This window comes from Notamacropus eugenii, chromosome 1, assembly GCF_028372415.1.
Source record: "Notamacropus eugenii isolate mMacEug1 chromosome 1, mMacEug1.pri_v2, whole genome shotgun sequence".
NCBI lineage: Eukaryota > Metazoa > Chordata > Mammalia > Diprotodontia > Macropodidae > Notamacropus > Notamacropus eugenii.
The window spans coordinates 498,094,113-498,119,622 of NC_092872.1; the positions used below are offsets into that span (position 1 = coordinate 498,094,113).

The 25,510-nt window shown below is 41.1% G+C and overlaps 1 protein-coding gene across 2 annotated transcripts in view; it reads left to right on the top strand.

Moving 5' to 3' along the window:
* The window catches only part of NKAIN4 (sodium/potassium transporting ATPase interacting 4), a 121,195-nt gene that overhangs the window by 76,274 nt on the left and 19,411 nt on the right, over positions 1-25,510 (top strand). For both annotated transcript variants that reach the window (XM_072633318.1, XM_072633319.1), the window contains exon 4: positions 16,361-16,558. In XM_072633318.1, coding sequence (XP_072489419.1) covers positions 16,361-16,558 — 198 coding nt within the window. The remainder of the gene's footprint in view (positions 1-16,360; positions 16,559-25,510) is intronic.

The window sequence follows — 25,510 nt, forward strand, 5'->3', positions numbered from 1 at the left end:
AATCTCTTATTTCATTGAATTTCCATCTCCTTGCCTGAAATTTTATGCTCAGTTTTGCTGGATCCCTGGTTGTAGTTTAAGCTCCTTTACCTTATGGAATATCATATTCAAATCCCTCTCATTTTTTAATGTAGAAACTGTAAGGTCCTGTGTGATCCTGACTGTTGTCAGGATCTGTAGAGTGTAGTTCCTCAATATTTGGATTATTTCTTTCTGGCTGTGTTTTCTCCTCAACTTGATAGTTCTGGAATTTGTCAACAATATTCCTTGGTGTTTTCAATTTGGGATCTGTTTCAAGAGGTGAAGAGTGAATTCTTTCAATAACTATTTTGCCTTCTGGATCTAGGACCTCAGGACAGTTTTCCTTGATGATTTCTTGAAAGATATTGTCCAGGCTTTTTTTTTTCGTTATGGCTTTCCAGTAGACCAATAATTCTTAGATTTTTCTGTCATGGTTCTATTTTTCAGGTCAGTTGTTTTTCCAATGAGATATTTTACATTTTCTTCTATTTTTCATTCTTTAGATTCTGTTTGACTGATTCTTGATGTCTCATAGAGTCATTAGCTTCTACTTGCCCAATTCTGATTTTTAATACATTTTTTTCTTCAGTTAACTTTTGCATCTCCTTTTCCATTTACCCAATTGTTCCTTTTAAGGAGTTGTTTTCTCCAGTTAGGTTTTGTACTTCCTTTTCCATTTGTCCAATTTTCCTTTTTAAGGATTCTTTCAACTAGAAACTAGAATGTTCCAGCTTACCTGGTGCTGAGCTGGCTGGTGTGTGCCAAGGCCACGGCCTGGTGAAGTCTTTCTGAGTTTCCCTGGGATTACCCAGAAGCTCACTGCATGAGGTAGGGGGAGGGGTGGTATAGTTGCAGGAGGTCTCCTTCCCTGAGCTGGAGCACAAATAGGCTCAGCAGCTGGTGAACCCCAATCTGTGCTGGTGTCACCCAATTCCCCAGGCTGTGCTAAGGTCTACCTGGCGTTCTTGGTGTTGGTCCTTATGGGCTCCACCCCACTGCTACTCAGGATCTCCTCCTGGTTCATTGAGGTGGGGCTATGTGGGATAGCTCTGGTCCTTCACTGGTCTCCTTCAGCCATAGCAAGAGGGACTCTTTTTGAGATCTCCCTAGCCACCTGAGCTGAGAGACTGTTTTCCCCTTTGGCTTATCCCACTATTCCAGTATTTTTCCTGGGGCAGTAGTCTCTTGAGTTTTTCAAGGTCAACAAGGGGAGGGAAAGAGCAGTTACAGTTTATTCTGCCAAACCTCGCACAATCTTAGATTGTATTGACAAAAGAATATTATCCAGAGAGAGAGAGAGAGAGAGGTGATGGGTTTTTACCTAGACAGTGAGACTATCTGGGACATGCAAGCAGTTATGAGCACCACATTTTTAGCAAGGAAGTTGGTTAGATGGAGCATACCTAGAGGAAGGTGATTAAGGTGATGAGCAAACTGCATACTATGTAATAAGAAGATCATTTGAAGGAACTGGGGGTGTTTAGGCTGAAGAAAAGAAGACCCAGAGAAAAAGGCATGACAATTATCATCAGACATTACAAAGGATGTCATATGGAAGGGGAATTAGCCATGGTGGCTAGATGACTACTTGTTGGGGATGTTGTTGAATTAATTCCCTTTTAGACAGTGACTACTCTAGATGACCTTTGATTCAATTTTGATATTTTTTGAGAATCATAGATTTTGTGGGCCTCAACAGCAAGCTAATGATCTTAGAATCAAGAGTTAGACACCAAGATCCGCTTTCATCTTGCTTGTTGGCTGATTTTGTCCGGTTACTTATTTAAATTCTCTGGGCTCTAACGTCTTTACTCATTTAATTGGAGTATAAATTCCTAATATGTCATGGGGCTGAGTTATTCAAAACCCTCCATGGTCTGGTATCATCCTACCTTTCCAACTTTGCTTCATTTTATCCTTGGCCTGTGTATTCCATAATCCTATTACTATATGGACTACTTTTTACTCTATCTTTCCACCTCCATGCTCTTATACTTGCCCTCTCCCTCTGAAATCTTACCCATCCTTTAAAGCAGTGGTGTCATATGTAAAAAGAAACAGATTCTTGTAAGCTGCGTATCGATTTAGAAAACCACAAATTAATATCTATTTTATATTGCATTTTTATATATTTTGTTAAACACTTACCTTTTAATCTGGTGATTTGCTACAGGAGCTGTAAGTCTGACACCTCTGCTTTAAAGTAGAAATTAAATTCTACTTCTCCACAAAGCCTTCTTTGATTTCCTCGCTTGATAACAGCTCTCCCGCTCCCCCAACTTCATTTAACACTGTGTTTCCACAACTTTCTAGGGCATTTCTAATGCAGCCTATGTTTCCATCTAGTAGGTGAAAATGATATAATCACAAATAAGCATAATTTCCATGAGGGCAAGGATGATGTTTCATCAGATCTGTATATCTCTATCAGGCCAACAACACCATGATTTATACTCTAAATGTATAATGAATATTTGCTAAATAAATGGCCAGTCAGGCTGATATTTGTTGCTGCTGCTACTGTTCCGTTGTTTTAGTCATGTCCAATTTTTCATGACCCCATTTGATGGTTTTTTGGCAGAAGTACTGAGTGGTTTGCCATTTCCTTCTCCAGTACCACCTAACTGCCCTTAAGGTGATATTTAAGGAATCATAATAGGGTGCAGAACACATTAGACTTGGGAGTCCTATGACCTGGATTTGAGGTTTAACTCTGCCATATACTAACTATATTTTAGGACAAGTTACTTGACCCTTCTCAGTCTCAGATATCTTTTCTTTAAGATGAATGGACCCATTTCTAAAGTCCCTTCCTTCTCTGAATGTCTATATTTTGTAGTCTAAAGGCCCTCCCACCAATGACATTCTTGATTCTATGGTTCAGTGACCCTCTCAGTAGTGATAGTCTGTGCCTCCATGGTATAAAGTACTAGTCATAGAAATTTTTCTTTCTTACATTAATGTTCCACTTCATTCTTCTCAAAGAATTTTCTCATCTTCCTCCTTTTTTCAGGGTCTTATTTGGGACTTAAGATTATAGTTCTAGAGCTGAAAGGAACCTCCTCAGAGTCCATATCACTCCAACCTCCTCATTTTTTAACAAATCAGGAAATGGAAGCCCAGACAGATGAAGAGAGGCCCGATCTGGGCTGAGGTCATTAGGGTCATGTCAGAGGTGGGATTTGAATCTAGGTCCATTAACCATAATGCTTAGAGGAATTCTTTCTCTGTGCCTTTCTCTCTCTTTGTCTCTTTGTCTGTGTGTGTGTGTGTGTGTGTCTCTCTCTCTCTCTCTTTCTGTCTCTGTCTCTGTCTCTGTCTCTCTCTGTCTCCTCATAGTCTAAATTTCAGTCTTTTCTAGTGAACAGAATCATAGACTTCAGGGGACTTCAAGGTCATCTGGTACTTTCTTCTGCCTTTTCATGCCACGAAGGCATTAACCTATCTTATAGAGTTGATTGTTCACTCTGGCCTTGATGATCTTATCCAAAGAAGTCTCCAAATCTCCCTTGCTAACTCCCTTCAGGAGTCTATTAAGTATAGAATCAAGGCATTTTTCTTTATCTCTTATCTGAGACTCTGTTGCTGTGAATTTGGCTTCTCTCTCTCATCTGATCCATTGTATAGATTGGACAGATTAATTTTAACCCCTTTGTAAAACTCCTTCTCAAATTTCTCCAAGATAGGCCAGTTGTACATCAAAGTATTCTACTAATCCACACCCCTTTCCTCCCCCCAATGCACTGATTTTTACAAGATTATCTGTATTCAAAAAGAAAAATAGAAGAGTTTTCTAAGGTACTAATCCTGAAGACTTTCCAATTCTCATTCAGATCATTAAGTTCAATAAACACTTACTAAGAACTTATAGTGTGCTGGATTTGGAGCCAGAGGTCCTGGTTTCAAATCTTGTTGTGCTATTTAATACCTCTATGTCCTTGGTTAAATTACTTGATCTTGCCAGGCCTCGGTTTCCTCATTTATAAAATGGTGAAGTTGACTGGGTGATGTCATGAAATGGCAGAAAAGGAGTTATAAGATCTAACTTCAAATCCTGACTCTACTACTTGGCACTATATGGATACCTTTGGGCAACTTATATCACATCTTTGGGCCTTAGTTCCCTCATATATAAAACTAGGTGGCTAGACTAGATGACCCCTAAGTCCCCTTCCAACTTTAAATCTGTGATCCCACCATTATACTATATGTAGAACACTGCCCTAGAAGCTGGGGTTAGGGGGACAAAGTTTAGCTAATGCATGATCCCTATTTCCATGGAGCTTATGAGGAAAAAGAGCAAGCATTTAAGCACCTACTGTGTGCCAAGCACTAAGAGCTTTTCAAATATTATCTGACTTGATAGTGTTATAGATCTTTGGAAATGTATCAGACAAACCTAGGTTGGTGGTTACAGGGCCAGTTTCCTCCACTCCCAGAGTCCTTTGGATCCATCCTTCAGCTGGATGACCAATGCCATGCCTTACTCTGATGCCACAACAGAATATCCTGCCAGACAATTAGACAACTACCTGATAAGGTCTTCTTTTTGTTCTTTTCAAGTCTTGCCTAGAAGCTTTTTGTGAAAAGGACAGGAGATGTAAGCTCTGATCTAAGTTTGAGATTCTGTCATATTGTGATCCTGTCTCCCACCAGCCTTTCTCCAGCTTGAGTAGGGTCAGGATTGGAGCTGTAGAGGAGGATGCCTAGAAGCTCCTCTCAGCAGTGAGTTTCCCAAGTCCCTGTTTCCTTTCCCTCCTTAGTGCACATGTAGCATCTCAATAAAATACAGCTCAGCTAAGCCTGCCATCCAGCTGCTTTATATCATCCTAATTTATGGTCCTCACAGTGCTTCTGTTGTTGCCAGCTCGCCTGTAACCTTAAGAAAGATGACTTGGGGACAGAACTAAAGGATCTCCAGGTGCTGCTGCATAAAGTTAATCTGCATAAGGAAGTTGGTGGGCTTCTCAGCTTTGTGTTGACAGTAACCTTGGACTGCATTTTCAGAGCAACTACTGGGTGCTCTGAAGTGGACCGTAAGTCCATTGCAGGAACTCAGACCATTCATCTTAGAAGAGACTTCACTCTTCTTCCTTTGGACCCCTTATTTTCTGTGATGTGGAAAAACCACCCACTTAACTCACCTACCCCATGAGGAGATCTATGGCTGCCTTCCTGCTGAGAATCTCCTACTACACTGGAGTAGGAGATTAAAATTAAAATAAGCCATGGATTTTAGAATCTGGATCTGGATTCAGATTCCTTTTCTTCCACTTAGTACCTTTGTGATCTTAAGCAAGTCATATAACCTCTCTGGGCCTTGTTTTCCTCATCTGCAAAAATGAAAGGATTGAGCTAGATGGCCTCTGATTTTCCTTTTGGCTCTAAATCTGTAATCCTATGCCATGGCCAGAGAGCACCTGGAGATGGGGCAGGAAAGTGATCAGAGATTTTGAGATGCTCATCCTGTGTTGTGAGAGGGAAGGGAATCCATCCTTGTGCTGTGTGTGTTAAGGATTAATACAAACAAACCCAAGGAAAGTAAAGAATGACTCAGATGCCTTTCCACCAACAACTTATTTGAATGGAAAGCCTGCAGCACCCAAGAGCTCAGACTATGATCCAATTCATTTGGCTCCTGGTCCTCTAGCCTGATTGTTAAAATGGTTGAACAATCTCTTATGTTCTTCAGCTCTCTAAATTTAGTCATGGTCAGCAGATATACCTTGGTGAAGCAGAAAGTGCATGGAACTTGCAGTGTTGAACTTTGAGTCAAGGGAACAGAGTTCAGATCTCAGCTCTGCCTTTTCCTATGTAGCTTGGGCTTACCCTTCCTGGGCCTCAGTTTCCCCACATATAAAATAAAAAGTGTGAACCTGGATGACCTTTAAGATCCTTTCCAGCTCTGTATCTATCTATTAAGTCTCTGATTCTGGGAAATCTTGAGTCAGCTCCTGCTGAATTAGGTAGGCATCAGACAAGGTACTCCAGAAACTCCTCGGTGTCATAACTGGTCAGGGGTTGGGTAGAAGTTAGGAGCTACTGGCAACTGTGTAATGTCCACCTATCCCTGGCTAACTTCAGATTCTATAATGCCTGGACTTGAAGCAGCAGGCTTCCTCTGTAGAACTGGAGCTATGTAGCGAGGCTGAGAAATACTTGATCTGTTAAAACAGGGCGAGTCAAATCACAGGGCAGAATAGGGAGCTGCCCTCATTACAAGACCCCTTGACCCAATACCCCCTCCACTACCTGTTATGGGGCCTGAAATATCACCTTTCAAGGTCCATACTTGCCTTTTGAAGGCTTTCTGTCCTTGAGATGACTTTTCTAGAGAAGAAGTAATACCTTAAATCCAAAGGAATACTGGGAAATGTTTAGCAACCAGCTTTCTCTCTCCTTCTCCCAGCAAACATTTGATGTACTTTAAAGTTTAATCTGCATTCTTAACATTGTCTCCATCACCTTCTTAAATCAAAACTATCAACACAACAATAAATCAAGCCCCACTTTGTAGCATTCGCTGATTTTTGAGGTGTAAATGCTCAGGCTGAAAATTTAACAATTTGCTGTCCAGAGGAATTTCCAGTTTCAGTCAGCTCCTAAGGGCTTTATTAGTTATTCCTGGGATTAATCCTGGGATTTGCTGAGTAGCAAAGCCAGGCACCTGGAGAAAGAAAAGGGCCCCTTTTGTCAAGAAGTGGAAGATGAGAGTGTGGAGTGGTAGCAAAGGGACTGTCTAGGAAATGAATTGGAGAAGTCAGTATTAATAGTTCAGGTTATATCAGTGACAGACTGACCTTAGGTAAGTCACTAAACTCTGAACTTCTGTTCCACCAGTAAAATGAGAGGTTTGGATTCGGTGATCTCTAAGATACATTTCAGCTCTTAAAAAAATTTCCCAAGTTCCTGTATAATGTTTGTCACAATTTTAAATAGGACCAACTTTGCCTTGGAATATGCCCTGAGCCTTTAGCGAGTCAGCAAGTCTAATGGTGTTTCTGAGTATATATATACCATACTCCCAACAATCTGACTACCCTTCCTGAGGTGTAGCAGAGAGACCCTAGGAGATGGTGAGGGCCAGGTCCTTGGAGTAAGTATGAAAGCAAAAATCATTGGCAGTCATTGTGTATTTGGAAGGAGAAAAAAGTGGGAGTAGGACAGGAGTGTGCTGATAAATGTCTAACATGCCTGAGGTGGGGGAAGTGTCTGTCCATAGGACACACTTTTGAATTTAATCTGCCTTATTAAAGTTTCTCCATTACTTTCTTAACTCTAAACAATAAACCAAATCATATATCAATCCCTGTTTTGTTTTTGGTTTTGTTGATTTCTGAGTTGTAAATAAAAGGAAAATTTAACAATCGACTCTCTCAAGTCTTCTGCTAGTCCACTGAGTGACACATGATGTTCAACATCCCCTGGGGCAGGAGGGGAACAAAGTGATCCTAACAAGGATGTCAGAATGTTTTCAGACTTCATAACAAATAATCTCCTTTTGACAAACAGCCCTCTTTTCATAGAACCTGACCATCATGCTGGTCCTATGGAGTCCATCCCATTCCATTGCAGCCCCCATCGGGCTCTCCCTATGTCTTTCTTCTCCAGAGGTCTGCAAGACTTTTGGGCTAGAATGGAGCCAGTAGGGATGGAAAATCACAACAGTTGTTCCCAGTGTTCCTCTTTTAACCCAATGCCAGGCAGGAATAGCTAGAATCCATTGCACATTCCCCTAACCCTCTGAAATTCCTGCCACCAGCCCTCTCCCCCTTTCCAGTCATTGCCATTCCATCTGCTGTTAGATTAGGCTGGCACTTGGCAGCTCTGCCCTACCAGCCAAAATCTCACTGATCATTTAATAGAGTGAACAGATTTGCTTAGAATAGAAAGAGTTTGATGATGCGGAGAGTAGAGAGGGATGTTGAAGATAAGCTCTTAGAAATGTTGACTCCTGTAATTAATAATTCATATACTCAGTAGTTATGGACCATGTGACTTTTCAAAGTCTGTAATTAGGCTGAGGTTCTGGCCCTTGTTCTAAGCTGCAGTCAAGGCTAAGACTCCTACAAGAAGCCCATTCCAAAAGTTTTGTTTTGTTTTTCTCCCTCTGGTCAGACTAATATTACCACTTTGTTGTATTAGAGGTATAAGGGTCCTAGAGGAAGAAGGCTGGTTGCTTTAAAAAAAAAAAAAGGTATTTGAATTAATAAGGAAATTCTATCCCCCTTATTAATAAGACTTCAACATTGTGAGCTGTTTCTGATTCCCAGAAAGAGATAAAAGGTCACAAACACAGGGATAATAATCATGAATGGAGAGAATGAATGAGTAAATGAAAAAGCATTTTTCAAGCACTTACTATGTTCAAAGTACTGGGGATACAAATAGACAGACAATATATATAGGAAGTTTGTTAGATCAGATCTTGGTCCTATCACATATCTATAAATCAGATGTAAAGGTTCCATGGTTCTTAGGGTGCAGAAACAAATCAAATGCTAGTGTATCTTTTCTAATGCCATTTCCACTGATAAAACTATCTGTTTCTGATGTTGAACCATTTGACAGTGTCAAGGTCTTTGGTGGCAAGAGCCTACTTTTCCATGTCTTCAATAATTGTGGCTGATAAGGAGGCAGGGGCTGTAGCCTCTATAGAGGTGGTTGCCATCAGCCAGAAGAAACGATACAAGGACACTCTCAAAGTCTCAAGAACTTTGGATTTGACTGTGCAACATGGGAGACACTGGCACAGGACTGCTCCGCCTGGCATGCCCACATCGGAAAGGATGCTGTGTTCTTTGAGCAAAGCAGAATAGAGACAGCACAAAGTCCACATAGGATGCACAAATTTGAGATATCCACCCCAAATATTCATACGGACTATCTGTGCCCAACCTGTGGCATAATATTCCAAGCTCATATTGGTCTATTCAGCCACAGTCAGACACATTGAAATTTGACTTTATCATGGTGATGTCATTTTGGTCCTCTTCAAAGACGAAGGACAACAACCACTTACTTCATTACTTATTTACTTACTTCACTGCCTTGAAGGTTATGGGAGCTGGGCTGAACCCAGGGTGGTCCAGACATAGCTGTGGGGAGAGTTCTTGGGCACACTGTCCTAAGCTGTCTCCATCACAGTCTAAGGGGAGGTAACGGCTTTGGTTGAGCTTGTTTGCCAAGTCCTTTTTCTCCCTCAGGGCACACTCCTGCTTCAGCTAGTCTGACCTACCTTTCCCATGGGTGGCAGTTGGTAGGAATGGTCTGATATTCCTATTTGGTGTTGCAGTTCATGTGTTCAGCAGATTGCACAGATCCCACTGTCCAGGGTGTTAGTTTGGCCTTGGACATGGGCTTAAAAAGAATCTGCTGTCCAGGTTGTGTTCATCTTTCATTTCTGAAGAAGACCAAGACATCAGAGAAATGATGACATGACTTGCACTTGACTTTATTTTGAGTGAGGGGTGCTGTGCAAAGTCACTTTCTCCTTTTGAGCCATTTGGGTTCAGTGACTAGATATTCATCGGGATGACTGAAGATGGGATGCAACGGGAGACCTTGACCTTTTTCAGTGTTGGCTCTAGCAACCAATGAACTGTATGACCTTGGGCAAGTCACTCTAGAGGTTCAATTTAATAATTCTGTAAACTGAGGTAATTAGATCTAATGATCTTGAAGGTTACTTCTAGCATTAGATGTCTTATGATGAATAAGAAATGACAATTTCAATTTCTGGATTCCTTTTAAAACTTTTCATCTGTGTTCACTTGTTTCTGTTGTTCAGTCCTTTTAAGTCTGCTGTCCAAAGCTTCCTTGGCCCTTCCTATCCATAAGACAGTGAGTGTCCTTGCCTTGAGGAGGGTGCCTCGGGTGCCTGGAGGCATTCAGGACAAGGTGCAGGAATGAAAATAAACGAAGAAGACAGACCAAAACTTGGGCATCCAAGTGACTGATGTAGTGTTTATTCTGTGGCTTCTAAAGACCTGCATAGGTCAGAAGGTCCTTTGTATAAGCCATACAAGAAAGTCACCTTACTTTATGGACAGAAAATCCCCCACCCCCCAAAAAAAGAACCTCCAACCCAGTTGTCCACCTTATTCCTGACACTTGTATCAAAATCACATTTCACTATTTTCTAAGTCAAACCCATCCTCAGAGGAGAGCAATTTGTTGTCAAACACTCTTAGAGCTTGGTCAGACATCAAAGATGCCAGGTCACCCACTGTGTTACATTGCCAGTTGTCTTGACTTTTGTCTTGCCAGTGAACTCTGGAAGAGAGAATGATGACTTTGAGAGGCTGACAACTTTGTGCAACTCTGCCTCACTTACATCCATTTTATTTGAGCGTCAGAACATGACCCCAAGATGTCATTGGTCTTCTTTGAAAATGAAGCACAGGGGCAACTTGGTGGTGTAGTAGATAGAGTACCAGCCCTGGAGTCAGGACCTGAGTTCAAATCAGCCTCAGACACCTATTAGCTATGTGCTCCTGGGCAAGTCACTTAACACCCCTGTTACCTCAAGAAAAAAAGAAAATGAAGGATGAACAACTACAATCCCCCATAATGCTGCAGGTCAAGCTCTTGCTTTGTCTGAACTATTCCATTGATACTAAGAAATAGCTTTGATACAGAGCATCTGTTTGAACCACTGAGGAGACATCAGTTCTTGTTTGTAAAAGAGCTAGGAGAGACAAAGATGATTAAATCATTCCAATTCTTATTCATTGTTTAAATAAAAGATGCTCCAGGTTCCTCCAGGAAGTAGGATTCAGGCTATAGTACTGTCTCAAGTCTGTATACTTTTTCCTATTTGTGAGTTATTAGTCTAATGTTCATCCCTCAACATGGCAGTTGGATTTCAAATTCCATAGTGAGTTATGATCTATAGCTGTCTCCTGAGTGCTGGCTCAGGTTCACTTTCTCCTCTGTCTCTCTGTCTCTCTGTCTTCCTCTCCCCCTTTTGTGCTTCCCACCCCCCACCCCCTTCTTCCTTGGAACTGAGTTTGTAGATAGGCAGTTAGTTCAATTTTCTGCCTAATGCCCCACCCCCCATCCCAACCTGTGATGGTCAGTGCTATTGGGAGAAGGGCTTTGTGTTTTTCCAACAAGCTTACTAAAACATCACACTGGAGCAACCCTGTAAGTATAGTTTATCTAGATTTTAGCAAATATTTGTTAAAGTCTCATGCTATTCTTGTAGGGAAACAATGAGAAAATACTAGATCAGTGATCTCCAAATTTTTTTTTTTATCATACTCCCCCAGGAAAAAAATTTGAGAACATCTCCATATATGATATATTTACTTATTTGCAAGTTATATGTGTTTGTACACACACAATGCTTATGTATGTACTAGTGATTTTGAACATCAGAAAACCTACAGAAAAATAGAAAATTCAAAAGGATGAAATAAAAATGAAGTAATTTTATTTTAAAGTCAATAATAGGGAGCCACTGGAGTTTATTGAGTAGGGGATTGACATGGTTAGATCTCTGCTTTAGGAAAATTATTTTGACATTTATGTGAGGGATTGATTAGAGAGAAGAGAAACTGGGTCAGGGAAACCAGTTATTGCAGTAGTTCAGATGAGAGAGGATGAGGTCCTGAGCTACAGTGGTGACTGAGGAGACGGGACAAAGGACTTGAGAAAAGGAGACAGATGTGAGAGAAGTTGTGGAGGTAAAAATTGTGACACTAGGCAATTGATTGGATATGTGTGAGTTTGGGAGTGAAGAGTCATGATGACAGGTAACAGAAGTCATGACAGCCCCGGGTGACTGGGTGGTGTCCCCTGTAGAAATGGGGGTAGGTTTGGGGGAAAAATAAAAGGTTCTAAGATCTGTGATGCATATCACAAACCATCCATGCCTATTCATTTTATGCAACTCATTCTGTCCCACCAAAAATGAAAAGCAGGAAAGGCAACCCTTTCCTGGTCACTGACCTGGTCGAGAGTCTGTTTGCCAAGAGATACCTTTCAATGGTGGTGAAGGGGGAGGTGCTTGGTTGGGAGGAAGTTGGCAGAATTTTCCCAATGGCATCTACTCAGCTTCCACTTTTGGTACCCAGATAGGGTTTAGGTTATCATTGCCCTGATGACTGGACTCCTGATGCAGAAGGCAGCAGGAGTTTGGGAACTTGAACAAGGGAGGAAGTGGGGGAAGGGAGAATGTTGCAGAAAAAGCTCTCTTCCAGTTATAGGGAAGATAGGATGTAACTCATCTTCCTGTTCTTTAACTGGTTGATCACATTCTTTGGGAGTGAGACCCTTGGAGTGAGACCTCTTCCTTGGGCTCTACTTTGGAGACTATATGGCTGGGTGGTTGAAAGGTCAGACTCAAAAGAGTAGTTATTAATGATTTGATAATCAACTTGAAAGTTTCCCATGGAGACCCCTCAAAGTCTGTGCTTGGCTTGGTACATTTTTTAAAACATTTTTATCACTGACTTGGTAAAGGTAAAGTTGCATTTTTAGCAACTTTGAGGATTGCCCTAAACTGGGATTTAGGGATTTCTAACATACTGAATGACAAAATCAGGATCTAAAAGGATTTTGACAGGCTAGAAACCAAGGGCTGACTAATTAGATGAATTATAATAAGAATAAATTGAAAGTCTCTCACTTGAGGGGAGGGAGGGAGAGAGAGAGAAAGAAAAACGAAACAGATAGGCAGACAGACAGATACAAAAAGAACGCTTCACCAGTATAAGATGGGAGAGGCATCGTTAGTCTGCCTAAGAAAGTTCTTGGGGTTTTAGTGAACTACAAATTTGTCATGACTCAGCAATAAGATATGGAAGCCAAGAAGGCTAAGGGTTACATTAAGTGAGACCTACTTTCCTTCATGAAATAAAGTGGTGAGAGTCACTCTATACCCTGCCCTGGCTAGACCCCATCTGGAGTACTTTATTTAGTTCTGGGCAACTACACTTTAGAAAGGACTGATAATCTAGACCTTTTCCAAGGCAGAGCAGTCATCGGTGAAAAGCCTGGAGTTCTTGTCACTTGAGGATTGGTTAAAAGAATTGAGGTTCTTTAGCCCCAAGAAGAGAGTAATTGAGAATAACATTGTTCTTGAGGGATTAGCCTTGTTCTTTTAGTTCCAGCTGGTGGAACTAAAAATGTTAGGTAGAAGTTACAAAGAGACTTGATTTAAATAAATAAATAAGTAACTATTTAATAATAATAACAATAAATGGCAGTCATGTAGTGCTTTAAGGTTTTTGAAACATTGTACATATGTTATCTCATTCAATCCTTGCAACAATCCTTTGTTGGTCATTCTTCATTCTCTAAGAGGACCAATGACACCACAATGGTGATGTCTTGACTTGTGAGTGGATTGGAATTAAGGAGTCAGAGCTGAACAAAGTGTCAGTCTCATTCTGTCCACCAGAGTTATACCCATTTTACGGAATAAATGAAGGTAAAGAGAGGTTAAGTGATTTGCTCAAGGTCACACAGCCAATAAGTGTCTGAGTCAAGATTTAAACTCATTTTCCTTACTCCAAGTCTAAATGTTCTTACCCACTTTGTGACCTGGCTACCTCAGGAGGTGATGAGGTCCTACCACTCCTCAAACCATAAGAAGTCTTCAAGCACAGGCAAGATGGTCACTTGTTGGTTATGTTCTTGTGAGATCCTTTTTTTGGATATGAGTTGAACTGTATGACCACTAATATGTCTTCCAATTCTGAAATTCTCTGATTTGGTGAATAGTGTTTTATCCTTAGTCTTTTATGGAATCATATGAACTGTTTAGAAAAGATTTTTTTCAGTCTTAGCTAAGGTGTTAGGACCTAGGATTCAATCTGTGTTGAAATAACCCTGAAAGCACATTTTGACACCCAAACCTCTTTCCAAGATATTTCTTAATTTTCAACTTGCTCCAGTTGCCACTTGGCTCTTGTGGGTACTCAGCACCCTCTAAAACTTTCATAGTATCAATATAACCCTCTTTCTTTGATTTAATCTTGCACTATACTCTGGATACAAAAGCTTTACTTGGAATTAAAGAAGAAAGTAGGGAGAAAACAAAGTTCATTACAGAAGCATCAAGTTGTGGGGTTTATGGTAAGCTATAGTAGAAGGATTTGGAATCAGGAGACACTTCTGTTTAAATCCTAACTCTGATCTCTTATTAGCTGTGTAAGTCAATTAACTTTGCTTATCTCACCCATTAAAGGAGGATGATGATTGTTTTTACTACTGGGGTCAGAGGATTATCATGATGAACATACTTTTGAAAGAACTTAAGACTTTAAAGACCTTCAGAAATGACATTACTGTTAATGTTCCCAAAGACATCACCATCTCAAGTTTGACTCTGTCTCATCCTGTAGCCTCAACCTTTTGGTCATGTCTTGCCTTCATGTCCTCACCTGCCATGGTTGAGAGAGGCTCTTCTCTTCTATGGAACTCAGTATCTTAACCATTTCTTCTGACCTGGCATTTGGAGAGATCCAAGTCCATGGCACATGACCTCTCCATAGCTCTACCTTGTCAGTTACCCAATCTTGTAGATTCTGTCTTGACAACATATTTTGCATCTGACCCCTTCCCTTCTCTTAGATAGCCACCACCTTATTTTAGATCCTTATCACACCTCACCTGTTATGTTGCAAATAGCATCCTTAACTAGGCTTCTTTCATTCAACTTCTCCTTCTTCCATTCCATACACCTGCTGAATCTGCATTCCTAAATGATAAGTCAGACCATGTTATCTCTTGATCAATAAGTTTCAGTAGTTTCATATTGTGTCCCAAATAAAATACAAACTTCTCTGTTTAGCATGTCAAGACCTTCACAATCCGGTTCCAACGTATCTTTCCATACTTGATTTCATAGCACTTTCATATCAGCCAAACTGGCCTATACACTTCCCCAAACATGCTTTTCCCTGTATGTGATATTCCATCCTGACCTGTGCAGACTTTCCTCTATGTCTGGAATGTTCTTTCTTTTCATCTATGCTACTTGGAATCCCTATTTCCCTTCAAGGGTGGGGATATGGCATGAGCAAAGGCACGGAGTTAAGAGAAAGCAATCAAGAATAGAGAAGGAGAAGAGGAGAGATTTCCATTTGGACCTCTTTTGAAAAGGAATATGATAAGCCTGTCAAGGCAACCTTGCAGAGGGCATTGAATGCCAGGATCAGGTGTTTATATTTTAGTTGTGAAGCAATGGAGAGGTATGGAAGGTTTCTGAGTAGGACTATTATTCGTGTTCCAAGAAGATTACTCAGGCAGAAGTGTGGAAAATAGATGGGATGAGGAGAGGCTGCAAGCAAAAAGAACCATATTAGAAGAACTGAAGGATTGCAGAAGTAGGATGACTGAAGTAGGATGACTGGAGATGACCTACAAAAGGATAACAAAGGGGAGGAGTTAAAAATGCCATTAAGCCTATGTAGCTGGAAAGATGATTTTATTAATGGAAATTAGTAAGCTGGGGGGAGGAACAGGGTTAGTAGGACGATTATCAGTTCATTTTATCCTTTTCTCTGAGAAGAGGGAATGTACCTATACTGCTAAGGATTTCCATTAGTTACCTAAGGAAAATCCTCCTAATCCTATGTGTGTATACATAGACATACATAATGCACATATACATATATGTGTCTTATATTTTTAATAACTGTGCTATTAATAAATATATTGATAAATGAATACATGATATATTATACACACATACAACCACTTGGTTGAAACTGTTGAGCTGAGAGAAGAGGATGATAAAGAAAAGTGCCTCTAAGGCTAACAAAGGACTAGATGTCTTAAGGAGCCTTCACAGAGCAGATACTGATAATCATGGAGGTCAGTGCTTCAAAGTCATTTGACTCTATAACAAAGCTGAATATGCAGAAAAGTCTCAGGAGGAAGAGAAAGATTTTCCAAACATCGGTGCCAGAATGGGTGGGAATAATGGGTTGGGGCCAAGCTTATAGAGAGTCTTGAATGCCAGACTAAAGTATTTGGATTTTATTAGTTAGTTAATGGGAAGCTACTGAAAGTTTTGAAGGGAAGGGGAGATGGAAAGGGAGTTGTGATCAGAGTTTCACTTTAGAAAGCCTCATCTGTAAGCAAAGTGAAGAACTGGAAGAGGAAGACTAGTTTAAGTTTTGGTTGGCTTTTTATTATGACACTTTGAATCTGAGCATTGTAGGGGACATGCTAGTAGACCTTGATTTTTATTTAATGTGTGTGACCTATGCCCTGAATATGTTAATAGAAAGGGTTTAATGCACATATAGTCCCCAATGGACAAGAGTAAAGCAGCTTCTGTTTATACACAATGTCTCCTTCCTCTCCCTTCTCCTTTTTTTAGGACAGCGAGCTTCTGACCTTTAATATTTCCCAGCACCAATCATGGTGGAGTGAAAACGGACCAGGCTGTGTGCGGAAGGAAGCCCCAGCAGCTGGGATTGCGGGCTTGGACAGCCATTCCTATGTCTCTGTGATTGGCTGTACTCTGGAGTATCGGTACATTGAGGTCATGCACAGCTCCTTCCAGATCCTTGTGGCGGTGAGTAGAATGAAAACATCTGGGGCCAAAACAGGTTTTCTGAAACCAGACAGATACCTGCTGCTGAGGGTAACTTTGTGGACATATAGAATCTTGCAAATTGAAGTTATTCTTAGAGGTCATCTTGTCTAACCAGTAAGCCTTTCCCATTCCCCTCAATACCAATGCCTTCCCTGTTTTAATTATCTCCAATTTTTCCTTAAAATGTCTTGTTTGTACATAGTTGTTTTCCTGTTGTCTCTTCCATTATACTGTGAGCTCCTTGAGTGCAGGGACCCTCTTTTGCTTTTCTTTGTTTTCCCAGTGCTGGCATGTAATAGGTGCTAGGTAAATGTTTACTGACTGACTAAACAGGAATCTCTTCTGCTACATTCCCAATCGTTAATTAATTCCCAGTTCAGCTTCCACTTAGAGGCTTCCAGTGTGGGGTAGGAGAAACTTTACCTTTTCAGGCCCTACATTTTCACGTTGTACATTGTGTTTTGGACAGCCTCCATTTTTAGAAGATTTTCCTTCTATCCATCTAAAGTCTACCTCCCCTATTATTTTACCCATTAATTCTAATTCTTCCCCAAGGTTAGAACAAATGGGGTTCCTTCTTCACAAGCTAGTCCTTCAAATTCTTGCTGCCAGCTACTAGGTCCTGCCCATTTCTCATTCGGGCCTGCAGTTACCTCCCTACCACACCTTTCTAGGTGATGGAGCTGATCCCAGAGGAACCAGAATCTGTGACTTGAGAGTAGAGATATTTTCATGGTTAGATCTCTTGCAGGAGCAGTGTAATATGCCTGCAGGCTTAGGTATTAACTTGCCTTGTGGTAGACTGATGGGAATGCCTGGAGCATTTTGCCCCATAGCCTGGCCTGCTCAGGACCAGTGCAGCTGACTCTGAGGAGATAAGAGCATCTTACCCTGAATTTATTTCAAATTGGATTCTTATGATCCTTTCAGACCACTGAAGTTTTATAAATATAGAGTAAAAGCTTGAACTTTACTTCTCTTTTGAAGTTTTATTCCTTTTTCTTATAATCCCTCACCACCATGAAAAAGTCTCATAGTATTTAACACTCTTCTGGTCATTACAGAGAACAGGATGCAAATGTGCTCTCTGCCCTCAAGGAATTTAAAGTCTATGGCACAGAGGCACAAATACTATGCCCAGAGGATTAGATGGCTTACTTTGGTTTGGCATTCATTTATGGTCTTTGCTGTTTAAAGTTAAGTGGAAGAATTTAATAGATTTGAAGCTGGTATCTCAGGGAAAAGAGGTTATAGAGGACTGGATTCTTACTAACCCTGCCCAACCTAACCTGAGTCCTTGTGGAGATAACTGGATTCTCAGAGGTGATCAATGAGTATGAAGAGTGACCTGGTTTGGCACTGTAGTACTCTGTAATGCTCTGAGGTACAAGGAATTTAACAAAACAACCCTTTCATCTATACTACCCCTTTCTTCTCCCCATCCCTACGAATTCATTGTGCAACCTTGGACAAGTCAATTTCTTCCTCTTTAAATTTTAAAATATATTTTTATGATATCTTTTGTTTTTACATCACCTTAATTTCCCTGTATATCCATTCCCCTCCCAGAGAGCCATCCCATGCAACAAAGAATATTTTTTTAAAGGGAAAAAAGATAAAAGAAAAAATAATGAGCAAAATTCAAGGTCTCTTCTAACTAGCATTCTAGGATTCCGTCCTGATGCTTTTTTCTCATTATGGAATGTATGGCTGTACTCTATTCTCAACATTCCCATCAATCTCTTTCTGCCACCCCCCGATTTAATACCACCCTACCTCACAACTTAGGAGCAGCTATGGTTGCTGATGCCTGCTGGTTTGTACAGGAAAGAGAGTTCAGAGTAAAATCAGTCTGCATGTGTTCTGGGAGGCCTTAGGCTGGTGGAAATGTAGGGAGGTTGGGTCAGGCCAGCCCAGCCCAGCCCAGCCCAAGCCAGCTAAGCCTAGGGTGTTATTTCCACCATGCCTTTAGGCTGGCAGGCAGCCCAGAGTTCCTGGGAGCAGGGAATCTAAATATAACAGTGACCAGCTTTATTTATGGAAAACAGGTGTGCATTAATAGCCCTGAGCCCCTCTGTGCAGGGACACCTGTCTTTGCCTAAGCCTGGCCTCCATCAGAGGAATCCTAGTTACACTTCCAAAAAAATGAAATGATACTGTTGATTAAGCCAGTAAGAAATCTTGGCCTCTTTTTTCCTCATCTATAAAATGGGAGGGTTGGGAAGTAGCTTTCAAATTTCAGCCAACAAATGATAATTTGGGGATGCCAGGATGAAAATACTTTTTAGAAATAAACAGAGAATTGTATAGGGAATCCTGATGTCTTTCTAAATGAATAATGACAAAAGCACGATTGATATTATTCTGTAAGGATCTTAAATGCCACTTAGACTTCTGGTCTGTCCTAGCAATGAGTCATCAAAGAAGGTAGACTGTAGGGCAGAGTTTTGAAATCTAAACAGGAAAACTGAGACCCAAGGTGAAGAGATACATTCAAGTTTACTTTGTAAAATGGTAACTCTAGGAAGAGTCATCTGCTTCTCAGCCTAGAATCCTCTTCCACCACAGCCAGCAAGCATTGCTTCTTCAGCATTTGGGGATGGGTGGGAGGGAGAGCTCAGTTACGTGTAGGTCCTTCCTCAGGATGGTGCTTTTGAGGACAGTGTAAAGGAGAACAGGGTTCCTGGTTGTGGGCTAGCTCATAGTGTCATTCCAGGTTAATTGGAAGGCAAAGTAATGGACATAAGAAAAGGAATGAGGAGACAGCTGCCACCGCTGTAGGGGTTTGGATGCCTCTCCAGGAACTCCCTCGGCCACTGGCTTCCTGAGTCTTGCAAGACAATCAGGCAGTTTCCATCCCTGGTCATGCAAAAGACATTGAAGCGGCAGCCTGCTCATTACATTGATGAGGTTGCCATCTCTGCTGTTAATTTCTCATTTTTCTTCCCTTTGTGTTGGGGTCTGGGAGTGATCAGGCCTCCCAAATGTTCCTGGTTAATTAATTCTTTGTCATCTGCATGTAAAATCACCTGCGATAAAAAGCTCCCATTGTCTCCAGCTTGCCCTTCCCCCCCCCCCCTTTCCCTGGGGGCAGTCAGACTGCCTTACACCCACCGAGCACCGTGCTTTATTTCTCTTCCTTTTCATGGCTGCACCCTAGAAGGGGAGGGGGGCGGGGAAGGGAATCTTGCTTCAGCTGTCGGCAAGTCCCACTATATTCATTCATTCTTTCACTCATTCAATACATCTTATTGAGCGCCACTAGGTGCCCAGTGTTTGGTGCTGACGCTAGCTTTTGTGAATGGGGGGAATACAATGTGACACCGAGCAGCAGGCAGAAGAATTTAACCCTGAGTGTACTGGGATGAGGTGCCAGGGTTTTTTCTTACTTAAACAGTATTGAATGCCAGAATTGGACAATAGAAGTCAAGCATCTTGAGGGCAGGGATTGCTTTACTCTTCGGGTTTGTTTCCCTACCATGCTGGGCACATAGTAGGCATGTTAATAGATGCTTGTTGGTTGATATTAGAGTTGAGAGTTACCTTATCCATCATGTAATCAATCCAAAGAGGGTTGTTTTACAGATAGGGAAGCTGGGGCTCACCCAGAGGAAGTGATTTGTCTGATATTGCCCCAAAAAATCAGTCATAGAGCTTGGGCTAGAATCCAGATTTCCTAGTTCCCAGTCCCACAGCAACATGCAAAGCGTGGTTGGCTTTGAGTCTATAAGAACCTCAGTTCCAATTTTGCTAACATATGCTGTCAGTGTGACAGTGGGCAAGTCATTCAACCTCTCTGAGACTTTGAATCTACGTCTTTGGGCAGCTAGGTGGCACATGGATAGAGCCAGGCCTGAAGTTAGGAAGACTCATCTTCCTGAGTTCGAATCTGGCCCCAGACATTTACTAACTGGATGAGCCTGGCCAAGTCACTTGACCCTGTTTGCCTCAGTTTCCTCATCTGTATAATGGGCTGGAGAAAAAAATGGCAAACCACTCCAGTATCCCTTTGCCAAGAAAACCCCAAATGAGTTCACAAAAAGTTGGACATGACTGAAAACCAGCTGAATAATCTACATCTTTAGAATCAGGATCTAGGATTATAGATTTAGAATTTTTTTTCTTCATTTTACAGATGAGGAAATGAGGCACAGAAGGGTTAAGTGATAAGCTCAAAGTCAAACAAGGACTGAATCCAAGTCTTTCGACTCTAAATCCAACACTCTTTTCACCATATACTGCTGGTTCATAATCATGTTTATGGTGCCTATTTCACAGGGGAGTTGTGAAGCTCAAATAAGAGCTGTAGATGGCACAGTGGAGAGAGCAACAACCCTGTAGTCAGGAGGAGCGGAATTCAAATCCACCTTCAGACACTTACTCGCCGTGTGACCCTGGACCAGTCACTTCATCCTGATTGACTCCAAAAAGATAAAATAAAACAAAGGAAGATGTAAAATACTTTGTAAATCACAAGGTATATAAACCTCAGCTCTTATTATATTAGGTTAGAACTCTGTGATGCCTTGTTCACAGTCAATAAATAGGCCATGAAAAAGAGTCTCATTCATTTCTTGGAATGGTGGTACATACTGAGGTATAGCAATGGTTTCCCTGAGAACCATGATCTGGTGTTGCTGTCCAACTCTAGACCATGTTAGAAATGTTGGATCCTCAAGAACATGTCCTATGATTTTATATGTCAGTTGTATACTGTGAGAACTGACTGACTTTGACTAAGCCTCTTTCATCATTCCAGTCTGTGTGAACTAGCCTTGAGAAACTGCCAGCTGGACACCCCATACTGTGTGTGGCCAACCTTGATCTCATCAGTCTCCTGCCTTGTTCAGTAGTAGTATATATTTTGTCTTCTAATGAGTGCTCAGTTAATATGTCAGATCTTGTGCAAATCCTAATCTGTTTTGGAATCAACAGCCCAAATTACTTTGGGTTGTATGCCAGCAGAAATATTTCCTAGAGAGGAAAGTCTTTAACAACTCCTAACCTTGGTCCTGGGCTTCTGATTCAAGGTGCTAGAAAACAACTGTCTCAATAAAATCATAGCAAGTCGTAGGCAGGGCCATTCTTACTTGGTACAGAGTAAACAGGAGAGAGAAGCCGTTATCCCTACCCTTGAATCTGAATACACTATAGTCTTCTCAAAATCACTATGTTCAAAAAAACCATATTTTCCTACCCACAACTCCCCAGATCACCCCTTCTCCTAACTTCCCTATTTCTTTCAAGGGTACCACCATTCCTTCAGTTACCCCTGTTGTCACCCTAAGAGACATCCATGATTCTTTACTCTTGCTTTGCCCTCTTTATATCCGATCAGTTCCCAAGTTTAATTGTTCCTACCTGCTCAAAACCTTCTGCATATATCTCTTCCTCTCTGTTCACACCACAACTGTCCTAATTCAGGCCACAATGACCTCTTTCTTGTTTGGACTTTTGTAAGAGCTTCCCAATGGGTCTTCTACCTTTAAGCCTTTACCCTTTTTTGTCCGTCCCTCACAAAGCTGCCAAATTGATGGTCCTAAAATATAAGCCTGGCTGTGCCTCTGCCCTGCTTTCGAAGCTTCAAGCTCCAATTGCTTTTAGGATAAAATACAGATTCCTTTGTCTTTTAAAGCCTTTTACAATCTGATTACAACCTATCTTTCCAGGCTGATTACACATGACTGCCCCTCACATTCTCTGTTTTACATTACAGTCAAATTGGCCTACTTCCTGTTCCTTGTACGTGACATTCCATCCCCTGATCCTTGTTCTATTGCAGAGGCTGGCTTGTGCCCCAAATGTTCATTTTTTCTCACCTCTTCTACTTGGAACTCCTGGTTACCTTTAAGTGTCTGCTCAAAAGCCACCACCTACCAAAAGCCTATCCTGGTTTCCCCTGGGGTTAATGCTCCTCGCACTTCCCACTTCATTACTTTGTACCTCGTTTGGACCAGACCTCAACTACATGTGAGATGTGAAACTGGCCCACATCTCTGTTTTTGCTGAGCTTTTAGTGAGATAACTTCATCATTGTGGGGCATCAATTCCCAAGTATTTGGATCACATGAGATACTTTTCCACTCAAAAATTATTAAGGACCCCAAAGAACTTTTGTTTATGTGGGCTATGTCTATCATTATTTACCATATTAGAAATTTAAAGTGATAAATTTTCTAATTATTTATTAATTTAATTAAAATAGCAATAAGCCCATTATATGTTAACATAAATAACATTTTTAATGAAAAATAACTTTATTTTCCAAAACAAAAAAAAATTACTGAGAAAAGTGGCATTGCTTTACCTATTTTTACAAAACTCTTGAATATCTGGCTTTGTAGAAGACAGCTGGATATTCATATCTGCTTCTGCATTTAATCTGTGGCAACATGTTTTGGTGGACATACCTGAAGAAAACCTGGTTTCACATAGATATATAGTTGGAAAATGAAGGAATATTTTAATAGGCAAATAACATTATGATTATTGTTATAAAAATAGTTTTGACCTCTTGGACCCGCCTGAAAGGGCCTTTGGACCACACTTTTAAGAACCACTAGTCGAGGGAGTTCCTAGGAAGATACTGCTTCTATTGGGCCAGGTAGGTAACTTCTCTGAAATTTAGAGTCTAGGATGAGTTATCTGGGACTTGCTTGGGTCACACAGCCAGTTGGTGTCAAATGTGGGACTTAAATTCAGATGTGTCTCAGGTGTCTCAAAGGCTATCACACTACACTATACTATGCTCTCTTTCCCACTTCATATTTATATTCTGTTTATTTTGTGGCATCTTCTCTATGGACACATTATTTCTCCACAGATTAGAAGCTCCTTGAGAGGGCAGTGGATAGAGTCCTGGAGCCAGGAAGACTTGAGTTCAAATCCAGGCTCAGACACTTACTAGCTGCGTGACCCTGGGCAAGTTAGTTAATCTCCATGGGCCTCAGTTTCCTCATCTGTAAAATGGTGATAATAGTAGTACCTACCTTTCAGGATTATTGTGAGGATAAAATGAGATAATCAGTAAAGCTGTTTGCAAAGACCTGAAAGCATTATATAAATATAGTGTATTATTATCATTATTGTTTATAAGGTCAGGTACTTTTTGGTTTTTGTCTGTAGCTTCAGTGCCCAGCACAATGACTGGCACATAGTAGGTGTTTAATACATGCTTGTTGAATTGAATTTCATTGAAATAGATCAAAATATTGGATCAGATAATTGTGTAGTGCATTTGGACCAGTTATCTCATGTTCTGCTTAGAAAGTGTTCTTTTTAAAGATACTTACTTTTCTCTTATCTGTGGGCAGCAAACTTTGTGATCCTGAGTTGGTTTAACTGTGCATTTTAGCATTCCATTACAACAACATGAGAAGCAGGGCAGTTGATTGGCATGGAGACCCCATGGGGTGGAGACAGTTCAGAAAAAGAATGTGCCAAGTTCTCACAACCTCTGACATATGTTGCCAGAGAGATTAGACACAGGCTCAGAAGGTGTTGTCAAGAATTTGGCTGTTGCTGACCTTGAGACAGAATTGTTACCATGGCTCAGCCATTTGGTGTACCTTGTGCCCAAGACTTCATTCAGACCTTTGATTAAAGAGTTTGAGGCACAAAAGTTTCCTAGGAATAAAGACACAGAGGAGGCTGCCCAGGGAATCAGAGTCTTCCAAGCTGGACTGCCATGAAAACAATTCACCCAGCTCTCTTGTTTTTCCTTCTGTCAAAACACTAAACTCTAGAGCTATAATGTAAGGGCCAGTTTAGGAATCCTAGCCCCAAAGCCTGGGCTTTCTGTGAAGTATATGTTTCCAACAGTCAGGTTTGGAGAGGGTGAGAGTTTCTGCTAAGGCTATTGGCAGCAACCACTCTTTCTGCTCCCACAGCTCAACTTCTTTGCCTCTGATTGTGGTAACAAAGCACTGGAGGGCACAGGAAACCAACTTGGTTTAGCCACACACCGATAAAAGCAAGGTGATTGTCTTTTTATAAAGAGAAGCACCATGAACAAAATGAACTCCCCAGTGTATTCCCTTAATGAAGTCTTCATAGAGTCCCCATTTACAGAGTGAATTGGGTTATAATCCTTTCCCTATCAGCTTTCCTTCCTGTCCCTGTCATGTGTAGGGCAACGGATCAATAATACAAAAGGAACTCTCCCACAAACACATCCTCCTCCACTGCCTGTCTGAAATCCTGACAGGAGCAGACCCAGGGTATGATGGCTGTGACAGTGACAAGCAAACCAGTCTGCATGGAAATAAGGTAGATTGGGAGGAATGCGAAATTCATAGGAATGCTCTGATCACAAAGTGAGACAGGATTTAAGAATAAAATACTCTTAATAAGGGGTGCTAATAAGATAACCTGGACAGATCTTTACAAGGTTGTTGGTTGTGTGTCCTTCTTGAAGAGGACCATGGCACCAGAAAGGTGTTGCTACGATTTAAAAGTGAATTGGATTTAAGTGAGGGAGGGCTGGGCAAGGTCACCAACCTTCCTTTCTCCTCCTGAGCCATCTGGGTCCAGTAGTCAGACATAGATCAGGAAATGGCCCCACTACAAGGCAACACTCCCACCTTAAAGCACCTCAAAGACAGATGACATCATCAGCATCATCTTACTTTGGGTCTAGAGCAGTTCTCTTTGAGCTCCCAGCAGCTGTATATATTTATCCTTACCTTGCACGAGTTGGTAGGAGACATTTTTCAGATACAGAGAATGAGACATTCAGAGGCTATGACCTGCCCAAAGTCAGAAAGTTAATTTGTAATTTTTTTCTTGGTTTCACAACCACAAGACTTCAGCACCATCTTATATTCATAGGTTCATAATTTTCGTGGTGGAAAGGACCCTAAACATATGGCTAGTTTAGTTCCTACATTTTACAGATGAGGAAACAGAATATTTCCCCCTTTCCATGTCATA